The 13,620-nt window shown below is 45.9% G+C and overlaps 1 protein-coding gene across 1 annotated transcript; it reads left to right on the top strand.

Annotated features, from left to right (window-relative positions):
- Positions 1 to 1,133: 1,133 nt before the first annotated feature.
- lnp1 (leukemia NUP98 fusion partner 1) lies at positions 1,134 to 13,191 on the top strand. The gene is made up of 5 exons (XM_034293674.1): positions 1,134 to 1,633; positions 7,482 to 7,667; positions 10,063 to 10,212; positions 12,079 to 12,239; positions 12,314 to 13,191. The coding sequence occupies exons 1-5, from the start codon at positions 1,442 to 1,444 to the stop codon at positions 12,324 to 12,326; spliced, it is 702 nt and encodes a 233-aa protein (XP_034149565.1). The 5' UTR covers positions 1,134 to 1,441; the 3' UTR covers positions 12,327 to 13,191.
- Positions 13,192 to 13,620: the final 429 nt, after the last annotated feature.

Here is a 13,620-nt window from a genome sequence, read left to right as displayed (position 1 = left end):
TCACAAACATATAAAATAAAATAAATGAATTCCCAATCGATAAATCCAATCCAGATTAAGCTGTGACTGTGAAGTAGGACTGCAACTGTAAACTGGTAAAACATTAGATGTGCAGACATTATTTTCAAGTCTTTTATGGAAAATATTGGCCTTTAACATTGTGTTAACTTAGTCTGTGTACTTAAGAGTGACGTTTTCTTGTCCAAGTTATTTTTAAAAGCATTTTTTGCCCATTTCTAGAACTGCACTGACAAGAAGAAATAACTAGTTTTTCAAACACGAGTAATAGACCCAGTGCCCTGGTGAAAGGCCCTCTCTCTCCCGAACATATTTATCTGGCCCCAGGCCAACAGACCACATGAGGAAAGTGTAGCTTGTGTCCCATTAATATTGACAGGTTGATTTGATGAGCAAAGCCAGTGGAAAGTATGGGGATATTGGAGTTTCAGGGCTGTCCCCCCTCAGGGCCTTAGTCTGTAATGGAAAGGTTAAAAGCAGCACTACCCCCCCTTCTCTTTCTACCAACGATCTATCCACCAAACTGAAAACATAATTTTCTCCCTCCCTCCTTTCATAACAATGCTAAATAGCTTACTTGGTTTAAACACAGAGGTGTGTGATTGCGGAGTGTGATGGGGGAGTGTGATGGGGGAGCGTGATGGGGGAGTGTGTTGGCAGAGTGTGATGGGGGGTCAGAGCTCATCAGTGGAGGGATCAATAGACTGGCAGCGTGGGAGCACATTGCACAGAGAAGAACACAGCAGAGGAATGCATAGCAGAGCGCTGCACCGAAGAGAACAGAGCAGAACAGAACAGAACAGAACAGAGCAGAACCGCAGAGCAGAACAGCAGAACAGAGCAGAACAGCTGAACAGAACAGAGCAGAACAGAGCAAAACAGAGCAGAACAGAGAAGAACAGAACAGCTAAACAGAACAGAGCAGAACAGAACAGCTGAACAGAGCAGAACAGAACAGAGCAGAACAGAGCAGAGCAGAACAGAACAGCTGAATAGAGCAGAACTGAGCAGAACAGAACAGAACAAAGCAGAACAGAACAGCTGAACAGAGCAGAGCAGAACAGAGCAGAACAGAGAAGAACAGAACACCTGAACAGAACAGAGCAGAACAGAACAGCTGAACAGAGCAGAACAAAACAGAGCAGAACAGAGCAGAACAAAGCAGAACAGAACAGAACAGAGCAGAACAAAACAGAGCTGTCTGAACTGAGTGAAGTCCCAGACCAGTAGACATGTGGATGCTCAAAACAATTTGAACTCGGAAACTGTTCTGAACCAGAGCTGCAGTGACTGACAGACCAGCAACAGACCTGGAACAGACCAGCAACAGACCAGGAACAGACCAACAACAGACCGGGAACATTACCAGTAGTCTTTTTTTGGACCTGCTGCCTGTGAGCTCTTCACCCACACACCTGACAGGATGGCTCTGAGGCTGCTTCCGGCCTTCGCCAATGAAGACGAGGATGATGATGGGAACTTTACTAACTGGATGAGCAGCTACTGGGGCCATGGAGACAGTGAGGGTGGCAACAGGAAGAACACGGAGAGGAAACGCAGCTTCAAGAGACCAGCACGGACACATAATGACCGCCGTGCCTCACTCCCCTGTTCGGTAGGAAACCCTGGGCCTGTCTGTCGACACTGTGAGGGGTTGGAGATGCTGGGGGGGCTGTTTGTCTGCCTGAGAAGAATGAATGGGATAAGATAGAGTGAATGAATAGGATAAGATAGAGTGAATGAATAGGATAAGATAGAGTGAATGAATAGGATAAGACAGTGTGGATGATTAGGATGAAGGTATGGTGAAGGTAGGATGAAGACACATTGTGGATAATGATCTGGCTGTGGGAACTGTGTGAAGGCCTAACAAGGAGATGGTGGCTTTGTTTACACTCAAGACATGGAAAAACTAGTAATCTGAATTTAGTAAATACAGTTTACAATAATATAATGTTTCATTCCTGATGTAAATGTGATTTCTTTAATGACATGGTGTCCACAAACAATCGGCACAGGAATGACGTAAATGTATCACCCAATCTATGGGCTGCATGTGAATGAGACAGAAGGAACATCACATCCATTATAGAGTGTTTGATCGGAGCTGATGGCTCTTCTCTGTCTCACATATCTACTCACAGTGGAACCTCTGCATCCACGTGCCGAGTTAATTAGCACCAGGCACTATCTTTGTGGTGTGTCCAGGATTTGAACTCTGTGGCAGTATGAGGCTGTGCGGTGGAGCACTGCGCCACTCGGATCAAGCATGTCCAATATTGTCTCCCAGTAAACAGAGGAGTCCCCGGCCCGTCTCACAGAAGGACAGGGCACAGCATCACTCCACATAATAAACACAGCCTTATAGATTTATATGGTGTGATCAATTGGTCCCCACCGGGAAATGTCAGATGGTTAGAGGGCATCTATTATATATCCACATAATGATGACTGCCTGCTAACTGCAGTTAGTGAGGACATTACTGGTCAATTGACCAGAAACAACAGCAGGCAATCAGGTAGTGGGGTTTATACAGTACCCAAGACCATTCTGGTAGTAGTTGTAGGTGTTTATACAGTACCCAAGACCATTCTGGTAGTAGTTGTAGGTGTTTATACAGTACCCAAGACCATTCTGGTAGTAGTTGTAGGTGTTTATACAGTACCCAAGACCATTCTGGTAGTAGTTGTAGGTGTTTATACAGTACCCAAGACCATTCTGGTAGTAGTTGTAGGTGTTTATATAGTACTCAAGACCATTCTGGTAGTAGTTATTTATACGTTTTTATAAATGTTCCATAATGATATTTTATCCTTAATCTAAATGTATTAAATATGGTTTGTCCTCATCAATACCAATACCACAAGCCAAAACAGGTTTTTAGAATTTTTTGTAGAATTTATTAAAACATTTTACTCTTTAGTAAAGAGTATTCAGACTATTTACTGTGACAACAGACTCTCTTGTCTGGTGAAATAAAGATTAAACTATTTGACCTGAATGCTAAGAGCCACATTTGGAGGAAACCAGGCACCACTCATCGCCTGGCAAATACCATCCTTACAGTGAAACATGGTAGTGGCGACATCATGCTGTGGGGAGGTTTCTCAGCGACAGGAACAATCCTTGATGAAAAGCTGCTCAGGACCTCAGACTGGAGTGAAAGTTCACTTTCCAACAGGCCAATGACCCTAAGCACATAGGCAAGACACCACAGGAGTGGCTTCGAAAAAAATCTGTGATTGCCCCTGAGTAGCTCAGAGCCCAGACTTGGAGAGACCTGAAAATTGCTGTGCAATTACAGTACATTCCCCGTCAAACCTTACAGCTTGAGAGGATCTGTTTGATAGATACTCCCCTAATTAGATTAGATGTAAATGTATTGTGACTGAACAAGTACATCCATCCATCATCTTCCGCTTATCCGGGGCCAGGTCGCAGGGGCAGCAGTCTAAGCAGAGATGCCCAGACTTCCCTCTCCCTGGACACTTCCTCCAGCTCTTCCGGGGGGACACCGGGGGGACACTGAGGCACCCCGTAGAGGGTATGGAGCTGGTCCAGTGTTCCATGGCCCGGACGAAAATCACACTGTTCCTCCTGAATCGGAGGTTCTACTATCGGCCGTATTCTCCTCTCCAGAACCCTGGCATAGACTTTCCCGGGGAGGCTGAGAAGTGTGATCCCCCTATAGTTGGAACAGACCCTCCGGTCCCCCTTCTTAAAAAGAGGGACCACCACCCCGGTCTGCCATCCCAGAGGCACTGTCCCCGACCGCCACATGATGTTGCACAGGCGTGTCAACCAAGACAGCCCCACAACATCCAGAGACTTGAGGTACTCAGGGCGGATCTCATCCACCCCTGGTGCCTTGCCACCGAGGAGTTTCTTGACCGCCTCTGTGACCGCCTCTTCAGCCCGGGTGATGGACGAGTCCACCTCTGAGCCCTCATCTTCTGCTTCCTCAATGGAAGACGTCACGGCGGGATTGAGGAGATCCTCGAAGTACTCCTTTCACCGCCTGACAACATTCCCAGTTGAGGTCAACAGCTGCCTACCTCTACTGTAAACAGCGTTGGTAGGGCACTGTTTCCCTCTCCTGAGGCGCCGGACGGTTTGCCAGAATCTCTTCGAGGCCAGCCGATAGTCCTTCTCCATGGCCTCACCGAACTCCTCCAACGCCCGAGTTTTTGCCTCCACAACCACCCGGGCTGCAGTCCGCTTGGCCTGTCGGTACCCGTCAGCTGCCCCAGGAGTCCCACAAGCCAACCAGGCCTGATAGGACTCCTTCTTCAGCTTGACGGCATCCCTTACATCCGGTGTCCACCACCGGGTTCGAGGATTGCCGCCACGACAGGCACCGGAGACCTTAAGGCCACAGCTTCGAGCGGCTGCTTCGACAATGGCGTTGGAGAACATGGTCCACTCTGACTCAATATCTCCAACCTCCCTCGGGATCCAGTCGAAGCTCTGCCGGAGGTGGGAGTTAAAGATCTCTCTGACAGGAGACTCGGCCAGACGTTCCCAGCAGACCCTCACAGTACGCTTGGGCCTGCTGAGTCTGTCCAGCTTCCTCCCCCGCCATCGGATCCAACTCACCCCCAGGTGGTGATCAGTTGACAGCTCCGCCCCTCTCTTCACCCGAGTGTCCAAGACATACGGCCGCAAGTCAGATGACACAGAAGTCCAATAACTGAACACCGCTCGGGTTCAGATCAGGGGGGCCATTCCTCCCAATCACGCCCCTCCAGGTGTCACTGTCGTTGCCCACGTGGGCGTTGAAGTCCCCCAGTAGAACGATAGAGTCCCCAGTCCGAGCACTTTCCAGCACCCCTCCCAGAGACTCCAAGAAGGTCGGGTACTCTGCACTGCCGTTCGGCCTGTAGACACAAACAACAGTGAGAGACATATCCCTGACCCGTAGGTGTAGGGAAACGACCCTCTCGTTCACCGGGGTAAACTCCAGCACATGGCGGCAGAGCTGCGGAGCTATAAGCAAACCCGCACCAGCCCGCCACCTCTCACCATGGGCAACTCCAGAGTGGTGAAGAGTCCATCCTCTCTCAAGGAGTGTGGTTCCAGAGCCCAAGCCGTGCGTAGAGGTGATCCCGACTACCTGTAGTCGGAACCTCTCAACCTCACGCACGATCTCAGGCTCCTTCCCTGCCAGCGAGGTGACATTCCACGTCCCTAGAGCTAGTTTCCGTGTCGAGGGATCGGGTTGTCTAGGCCCCCGCCTTCGAATGCCGCCCAATCCTCTCCGCACCAGCCCCTTATGGTCCCTCCTGTGGGTGGTGAGCCCACGGGAAGGCGGCCCCATGTCGCTCCTTCGGGCTGAGCCCGGCCGGGCCCCATGGGGAAAGGCCAGGCCACCAGGCGCTCGCGTACGAGCCCCAACCCCGGGCCTGGCTCCAGGGTGGGGCCCCGGCTGCGCTATACCGGGTGACGTCACGGAACTCATGATTTGTTTCGTCATTAAGGGGGTTTTGAACCGCTCTTAGTCTGACCCGTCGCCTAGGACCTGTTTGCCTTGGGAGACCCTACCAGGGGCAAATAGCCCCAGACAACATAGCTCCTAGGGTCACTCGGGTACTCAAACCCCTCCACCATGTTAAGGTGGCAGTTCATGGAGGGATGAACAAGTGCAGTACAACAAAATGCAGTTTGCGTCTAACCAGGAGTGCAAATGGAGGAGTGCAGAAAAAACTGTATTGAGTATCTGTATATAATGTATTGGTGTGCAAATGCCTTACATATGGCAATTCTAAATGTGCAGTGGAAAATTTACAAAAAATTTCCAGGTATTAAGTATAATATATGTACAAGTGAGATATATAGCTGTATGGGTACAAATGGCAATTCTCAATGGCATTCTGAATATGCAATCGAGGCAAATTGAAGGAGTAGGGTAGCATGTGCAACTGAAGGTTCCTGAGGTAAACAATGCAGGTAGAAAATGCAAGTACAGTGGGAGGATCGAAATGCTCTAAAGTTCTAAATGAGGACAAGTTTAAGATGCAAGTCGGCATGTGCAAATGAAATACAGGCATAGCAGCAATATACCTGTAGACAAGTGAAAGTGAAAACCTTATCAGGCTTGTAAGGCAGTGACAGTGTCCAGTATTATGAAGTGTAGCCATAGTGAATGATGAGAAGTCACAGAGTTTAGCAGGGTTACAGCAGATGGAAAGAAACTGTTCCTGAACCTGCTGGTGTGAGAATGGAGAGGCCTGTACCACCTGCCTGATGGAAGGAGGACAAATAGTTTGTGGCATGGATTTGAAGGGTCTCGGATGATGCCGCGCGCCCTGCGCAGAGACTTGCACTGGAGGTCTATGGTGGCTGGGAGCTGGGTACCTGTGGTGTGCTGGGCGGTTTTTGCCGCCTGTTGCAGGGCCTTTCGGTCGGCTACTATGCAACCACCAAACCACACTGTGGCGTAGTTAGTCAGAATGCTCTCAACTGTGAGGATCTTGAAGAACAGACGGGCCTTCTTTAGCCTCCTCAAGACATACAGGTGCTGACACGCCTTTTTGACCAGGGCTGAGGTGTTCTGGGTCCAGGAGAGGTCCTTGGAGGACACCCAGGTATTTGAAGCTGGACACATGCTCCACCTCAGTGCCATCGATGAGAACTGACCCAAGTGTATCATTATCACCATGGTTAACTGGCCCAAGTGTATCATTATCACCGTGGTTAACTGACCCAAGTGTATCATTATCACCATGGTTAACTGGCCCAAGTGTATCATTATCACCGTGGTTAACTGACCCAAGTGTATCATTATCACCATGGTTAACTGGCCCAAGTGTATCATTATCACCGTGGTTAACTGACCCAAGTGTATCATTATCACCATGGTTAACTGACCCAAGTGTATCATTATCACCATGGTTAACTGACCCAAGTGTATCATTATCACCGTGGTTAACTGACCCAAGTGTATCATTATCACCATGGTTAACTGACCCAAGTGTATGATTATCACCATGGTTAACTGACCCAAGTGTATGATTATCACCATGGTTAACTGACCCAAGTGTATCATTATCACCATGGTTAACTGACCCAAGTGCATCATTATCACCATGGTTAACTGACCCAAGTGTATCATTATCACCATGATTAACTGACCCAAGTGTATCATTATCACCATGGTTAACTGACCCAAGTGTATGATTATCACCATGGTTAACTGACCCAAGTGTATGATTATCACCATGGTTAACTGACCCAAGTGTATCATTATCACCATGGTTAACTGACCCAAGTGCATCATTATCACCATGGTTAACTGACCCAAGTGTATCATTATCACCATGATTAACTGACCCAAGTGTATCATTATCACCATGGTTAACTGACCCAAGTGTATCATTATCACCATGGTTAACTGACCCAAGTGTATCATGTCAAGTGTATTATAGTCACCCTCCTTCCCCCTCTCTCAATCCCTCCCCCTCAGCTTGATGCTATGCAGCTGAATCGTCTCCAACTGCAAGGTTCAGAGGTCAGGAGCCACTCCCGAGTACGCAGAGCATCTTCTGACGACAACAGCCATGCCAAGGAATTTGTCCTGGAGAAGCGGATTACCACCATCCCAGAGCTGGCCGAGTCCTTTGAGAGGAGATTGAAACTGCGCAACAAGCAGGTCAAATCCATGTCAGGAACTGTGAAGTAGAGAGGTTTTACTTAGAGACTAAAAGGAAAATGTCACTTTATTCAACTTGATGTTTAAACGTTCCACAACCACAAATAAGAGAATGGACCAAGAATTTTTTTTATGACAAACGTTGGCTGTCTTACGTGCAATGGGATTTATGTAGATTCTTTGCATAATATTCTATAGTTGGTTTGATAAAATCTCAAATTTATTATTTACAATATTTGGTGTGATAATACACTCACCTAAAGGATTATTAGGAACACCTGTTCAATTTATCATTAATGCAATTATCAAATCAACCAATCACATGGCAGTGGCTTCAATGCTTTTAGGGGTGTGGTCCTAGTCAAGACAATCTCCTGAACTCCAAACTGAATGTCAGAATGGGAAAGAAAGGTGATTTAAGCGTGGCATGGTTGTTGGTGCCAGACGGGCCGGCCTGAGTATTTCACAATCTGCTCAGTTACTGGGATTTTCATGCACAACCATTTCTAGGGTTTACAAAGAATGGTGTGAAAGGGTAAAACATCCAGTATGCGGCAGTCCTGTGGGGGCGAAAATGCCTTGTTGATGCTAGAGGGCAGAGGAGAATGGGCCGACTGATTCAAGCTGATAGAAGAGCAACTTTGACTGAAATAACTACTCGTTACAACCGAGGTATGCAGCAAAGCATTTGTGAAGCCACAACACACACAACCTTGAGGCGGATGGGCTACAACAGCAGAAGACCCCACCGGGTACCACTCATCTCCACTACAAATAGGAAAAAGAGGCTACAATTTTCACGAGCTCACCAAAATTGGACAGTTGAAGACTGGAAGAATGTTGCATGGTCTGATGAGTCTCGATTTCTGTTGAGACATTCAGATGGTAGAGTCAGAATTTGGCGTAAACAGAATGAGAACATGGATCCATCATGCCTTGTTACCACTGTGCAGGCTGGTGGTGGTGGTGTAATGGTGTGGGGGATGTTTTCTTGGCACACTTTAGGCCCCTTAGTGCCAATTGGGCATGGTTTAAATGCCACGGCCTACCTGAGCATTGTTTCTGACCATGTCCATCCCTTTATGACCACCATGTACCCATCCTCTGATGGCTACTTCCAGCAGGGTAATGCATCATGTCACAAAGCTCGAATAATTTCAAATTGGTTTCTTGAACATGACAATGAGTTCACTGTACTAAAATGGCCCCCACAGTCACCAGATCTCAACCCAATAGAGCATCTTTGGGATGTGGTGGAACGGGAGCTTCGTGCCCTGGATGTGCATCCCACAAAACTCCATCAACTGCAAGATCCTATCCTATCAATATGGGCCAACATTTCTAAAGAATGCTTTCAGCACCTTGTTGAATCAATGCCACATAGAATTAAGGCAGTTCTGAAGGCGAAAGGGGGTCAAACACAATATTGGTATGGTGTTCCTAATAATCCTTTAGGTGAGTGTATATTATTGTAATAATTATAAATATTGTAATAATATATAGCAAGGCCTTTAACTTCAAAAGTGCAAGCAACAACTGAGTTGATACACATAGTTGTGTACATAATATTTGGTTTGATTGTACCTATAACATATACTTTTGAGTTCATTGTATTGCCACCCAAGGTTTACCCAAATGCAACAAATATATAACCCAGCTAGACAAATGTACAGATTTATGAAAATGTTGTGTAGATTTGAAAACAAATGGACAAAGGCATGACGAAAGGCATGTTAATCTCTAGTCTTTTGAAGTGGGAGGTGCTCACTGAAGTGTCTTTCATAAAAAGATATTCAACCATTTTATGAAAAAAACACACATGCATATGTATATACAACCTTGGATATACATATATATATACAGCTCCAGAAAATATTAAGGGACCACTGCACCTTTTTATTTCCTTTTCCAAAAAAGTCGAAAAGGAAGGTTTTGAGTGAGGAACAGAAGGGTTCAAATAAAGAGACCACTGCAAATTGAACGCTGTATGTACAATCAAGTAAACAATTTCTAATCCTATGAATTGTGTTTGATCAGAGACTTAAACACTGAGGAAAACTAATTGAAGACCAAATTTTCTATATTTGGCCAAATATTTGTTGATCCTATAATACCCGTTTTTGAATGTCCCTTAAAAATAAATACATTCTTTGAATGGTAATTGTTAATAAAAACAAAATACACTATTGGTATATTTAATCATTTTGTTGTGGTATTAAAATGGGCATCGAAAATAGTATAATATCTCTAGTAACACATCAGAGTTAAAAATTGTGACAGTCAGGATGGACCATGTATTACAAATTTCAGGTTAAGGAACCATCTTACATCAACTAGGAGGTAAGCAAAATTGTAAAGGCAAAGCAGATACCAATATGTTACTACTATTACACAGAGTGAAGCTGACGGCCTGTGTCTGATCTGCCATGAAGTTGTGCGTAATGGAGTTGGAGTCAGATTAGGAGCAGGAGTCGCAGCAGGAGTCGGAGCAGGAGTCAGAGCAGGAGTCCAGGAGCTGAACTGTTCTCATCGATTCTACAAAGAGGTGAGCACACTCCTGACCCTAACAATAACCTTGGATATCTGATCTGACCCTCTGTTGTTTACATCATCTTAGGCCACAAAGTCTGTAGTGCAGAGAACAAGGATAGAATCACTGAATCCAGACATTTGATCAAAATTGTTCAGATGTTTTCTGAGAACAAGTATTCTGCTGCTCTAGCTTCAATGGGAAGCAGGTTCTATCAACTTGATGCACTGACAAGTTTTGACAGGACTAAACGGGCGCTTCCTTCCAGTTGTTGTGAGATTGCCAAGAGACCCGAGGTTGCACAATGGTTCTGACCATAGCCAAGAGACCCGAGGTGGCAAAATGGGTCTGACATTAGCCAAGAGACCTGAGGTGTCACAATGGTTCTGACCATAGCAAAGAGACCTGAGGTTGCCCAAGGGTTCTGACCATAGCCAAGTTAGTGAGGGACATTCCCTTGCAGCTTCATAGGCAAGCGCCATAGTTTTTTAGCTTTGACATGGGAAAACTTGGGGAGGTTTAACACCAGACTTTCTGGATATGTTTAAATGGCACATGCAGGGAGCCCCAACAACACTGAGTTATAGTAGTCCAGTCATGAGATGACAACAACCTGGATTAAGTATGTAGTATAAGTGATAGATATGTGTCATCATATGGGTGTCAAAGTGGGAAGGAGAACATAGTTGAGAGTAATTCACTACCGTGGATTACCTGTGCATCAGTATTTTGTTATTGCTCACTCCGGGGTTTCTAGACAGATTTCTGTATACACACTCTGTGACAACTGGTAATGTTAAAAGGGCTTTATAAAATGAAATATCTAGCACAGCGTGATCTGGTTATATTGCTGGTTAAATAGGAAATGTAAACTTTAAAACCCATGAAAGAAAGTTATTAAATAATGTTTATGGTACAATCGATTGGGGTTCACCAATGTTAGGTTTTAGCTTTGACAGAACATTTGTTTTTCACAATGTGGGAGGAGAGTAATATAACCAGATACTTGCATAAGCTCAACCCTGCTCTCCCTGAGTGAGAGATTTGTGTGCATAAAGAGACAGTCCAACAATTACATCAGCTGATTTATGAACTTTGACAAATTGAAGATATACCCTTTAAAGTATAGTCAAATTTGATGTGTGGACCCTCTAGGCTAAGTAAATGAGGTGCGGATGTTGTCATCAACCTTGTTTTCAAAGAGGATGACAATGTAATTTGCAGATGGAGGTGGTGGTGGCTGAGGAGTGAGGAGACAAAGTCATGATCAGAGACTTGGAGGGGAGAATGAGAGGAGACAAAGTCATGATCATAGACTTGGAGGGGAGAAAGAGAAGAGACAAAGTAATGAGCAGAGATTTGGAGGGGAGAAAGAGAGGAGACAAAGTCATGATCAGAGACTTGGAGGGGAGAAAGAGAGGAGACAAAGTCATGAGCAGAGACTTGGAGGGGAGAAAAAGAGGAGACAAAGTCATGAGCAGAGTCTTGGAGGGGGGTGGCAGTGAGATTAGTGCTTCAGGAACCCCACCTACCTTCAGGAACCAACTCTGCATACATCCCTACCACATCCCTACTGAACCCAGTCAGATCTTCTCTGTCCTGTCACTCTGATGGTGGAACCAGCTTCCTTGCCCATTGTCAGAAAACCTCTGAATCATTCCCATTTCAAAGGATGTCTAATAATGTTGTGTGGTTGTGTGGTAGTCCCACCTGGTTATTTTAACATAAGGGGGTCTGCTAAATGGCAAACATTTGAACATATAAAACCATTAACCTTAAGATTGGCCATGATAGATTTTGTATTATTAAACATTTTGTGAGAAATGTGTTGTAGTGCTAGAGCATGGATCTGACCCTGTTATCTGATTGGTTGACTGAAAGGGGTCAAGAAGACCAGAGGAGGGCCGTCACCGGAGCAGCAGTGTGGCCGGAGCATGTGATCGGAGGACGTCTGGAGGAGACCAGCGAAGGATGTCAGGGGACGAGCCATTTTGTAAGGAGCAGGAAGACTGTCGTGTGCCCCAACGCCAGCACTCCCTCAGGAGACAACGCTGAACCCCAACGCCAACACTCCCTCAGGAGACAACGCTGAACCCCAACGCCAGCACTCCCTCAGGAGACAACGCTGAACCCCAACGCCAACACTCCCTCAGGAGACAACGCTGAACCCCAACGCCAACACTCCCTCAGGAGACAACGCTGAACCCCAACGCCAACACTCCCTCAGGAGACAACGCTGAACCCCAACGCCAACACTCCCTCAGGAGACAACGCTGAACCCCAACGCCAACACTCCCTCAGGAGACAACGCTGAACCCCAACGCCAACACTCCCTCAGGAGACAACGCTAAATCCCAACGCCAACACTCCCTCAGGAGACAACGCTAAATCCCAACGCCAACACTCCCTCAGGAGACAACGCTGAACCCCAACGCCAACACTCCCTCAGGATACAACGCTGAACCCCAACGCCAGCACTCCCTCAGGATACAACGCTAAACCGGGTGGAAACACAGAAATATTTAACATCAGAAATCACCTTAACGTCTACACCTTCATGTCTACACCTTAACGTCTACACCTTAACGTCTACACCTTCATGTCTACACCTTAACGTCTACACCTTCATGTCTACACCTTAATTTCCAGACCTTAACGTCTACACCTTAATGTCTACACCTTAACGTCTACACCTTAACGTCTACACCTTAATGTCTACACCTTAATGTCTACACATTAACGTCTACACCTTAACGTCTACACCTTAATATCTACACCTTAACGTCTACACCTTAATGTCTACAACTCACTATGACTTCAACACCTTAACATCTTTATTTTAATGTCTTCACCTGACTATAACATGTTACACCAGACTATAACTTCTAAACCTTAATGTCTTTACATCAACCTCTAGAACTACTGTAACATCTAGACCTGATAATGACATCTACACCTGACCATAACATCTACACCTGACCATAACATCTACACCTGACCATAACATCTACACCTGACCATAACATCTACACCTGACCATAACATCTACACCTGACCATAACATCTACACCAGAATGTCTACACTTGACTATAATGACTATGTCTTAATATCTATACCTAACTTAAATGTTTACCCAGTCCTCCTGGGCCCGAACATGGAGCTCCTCCTGGGCCCAATCACAGAGATCCTCCTGGGCCCAATCATGGAGCTCCTTCTTGGCCTCTCTTACATTATAGAAAATGAACCAGTGGATCAATACAAAATGCTACATTCAGAATCCCTGTATCCACACAGCGACTTAGAGGAGTCCTGGTCTCAGGTCACCTCTGGCCATTTTACTTGGTGCATAGATCTGTTTAACATAAACCTTTTACCTATATGTGGTTTAATTTTTTTTTTACATTACCTCTTTTCTTGATTAT

The sequence above is a fragment of the Esox lucius genome, chromosome 8 (assembly GCF_011004845.1).
Source record: "Esox lucius isolate fEsoLuc1 chromosome 8, fEsoLuc1.pri, whole genome shotgun sequence".
In the NCBI taxonomy this organism is placed as follows: Eukaryota; Metazoa; Chordata; class Actinopteri; order Esociformes; family Esocidae; genus Esox; species Esox lucius.
The sequence above is the reverse complement of the archived record's forward strand: the minus strand, read 5'-3'. Positions and strand labels throughout refer to the sequence as shown.

Excerpts from the sequence above, each read along its gene's own strand:
- lnp1 (XM_034293674.1), top strand. The coding sequence starts at position 1,442 with ATGGCTCTGAGGCTGCTTCCGGCCTTCGCCAATGAAGACGAGGATGAT. Across the intron at positions 1,634-7,481 it reads GTGCCTCACTCCCCTGTTCG|CTTGATGCTATGCAGCTGAA; the intron begins GTAGGAAACCCT and ends CCTCCCCCTCAG. Across the intron at positions 7,668-10,062 it reads TGAAACTGCGCAACAAGCAG|AGTGAAGCTGACGGCCTGTG; the intron begins GTCAAATCCATG and ends ACTATTACACAG.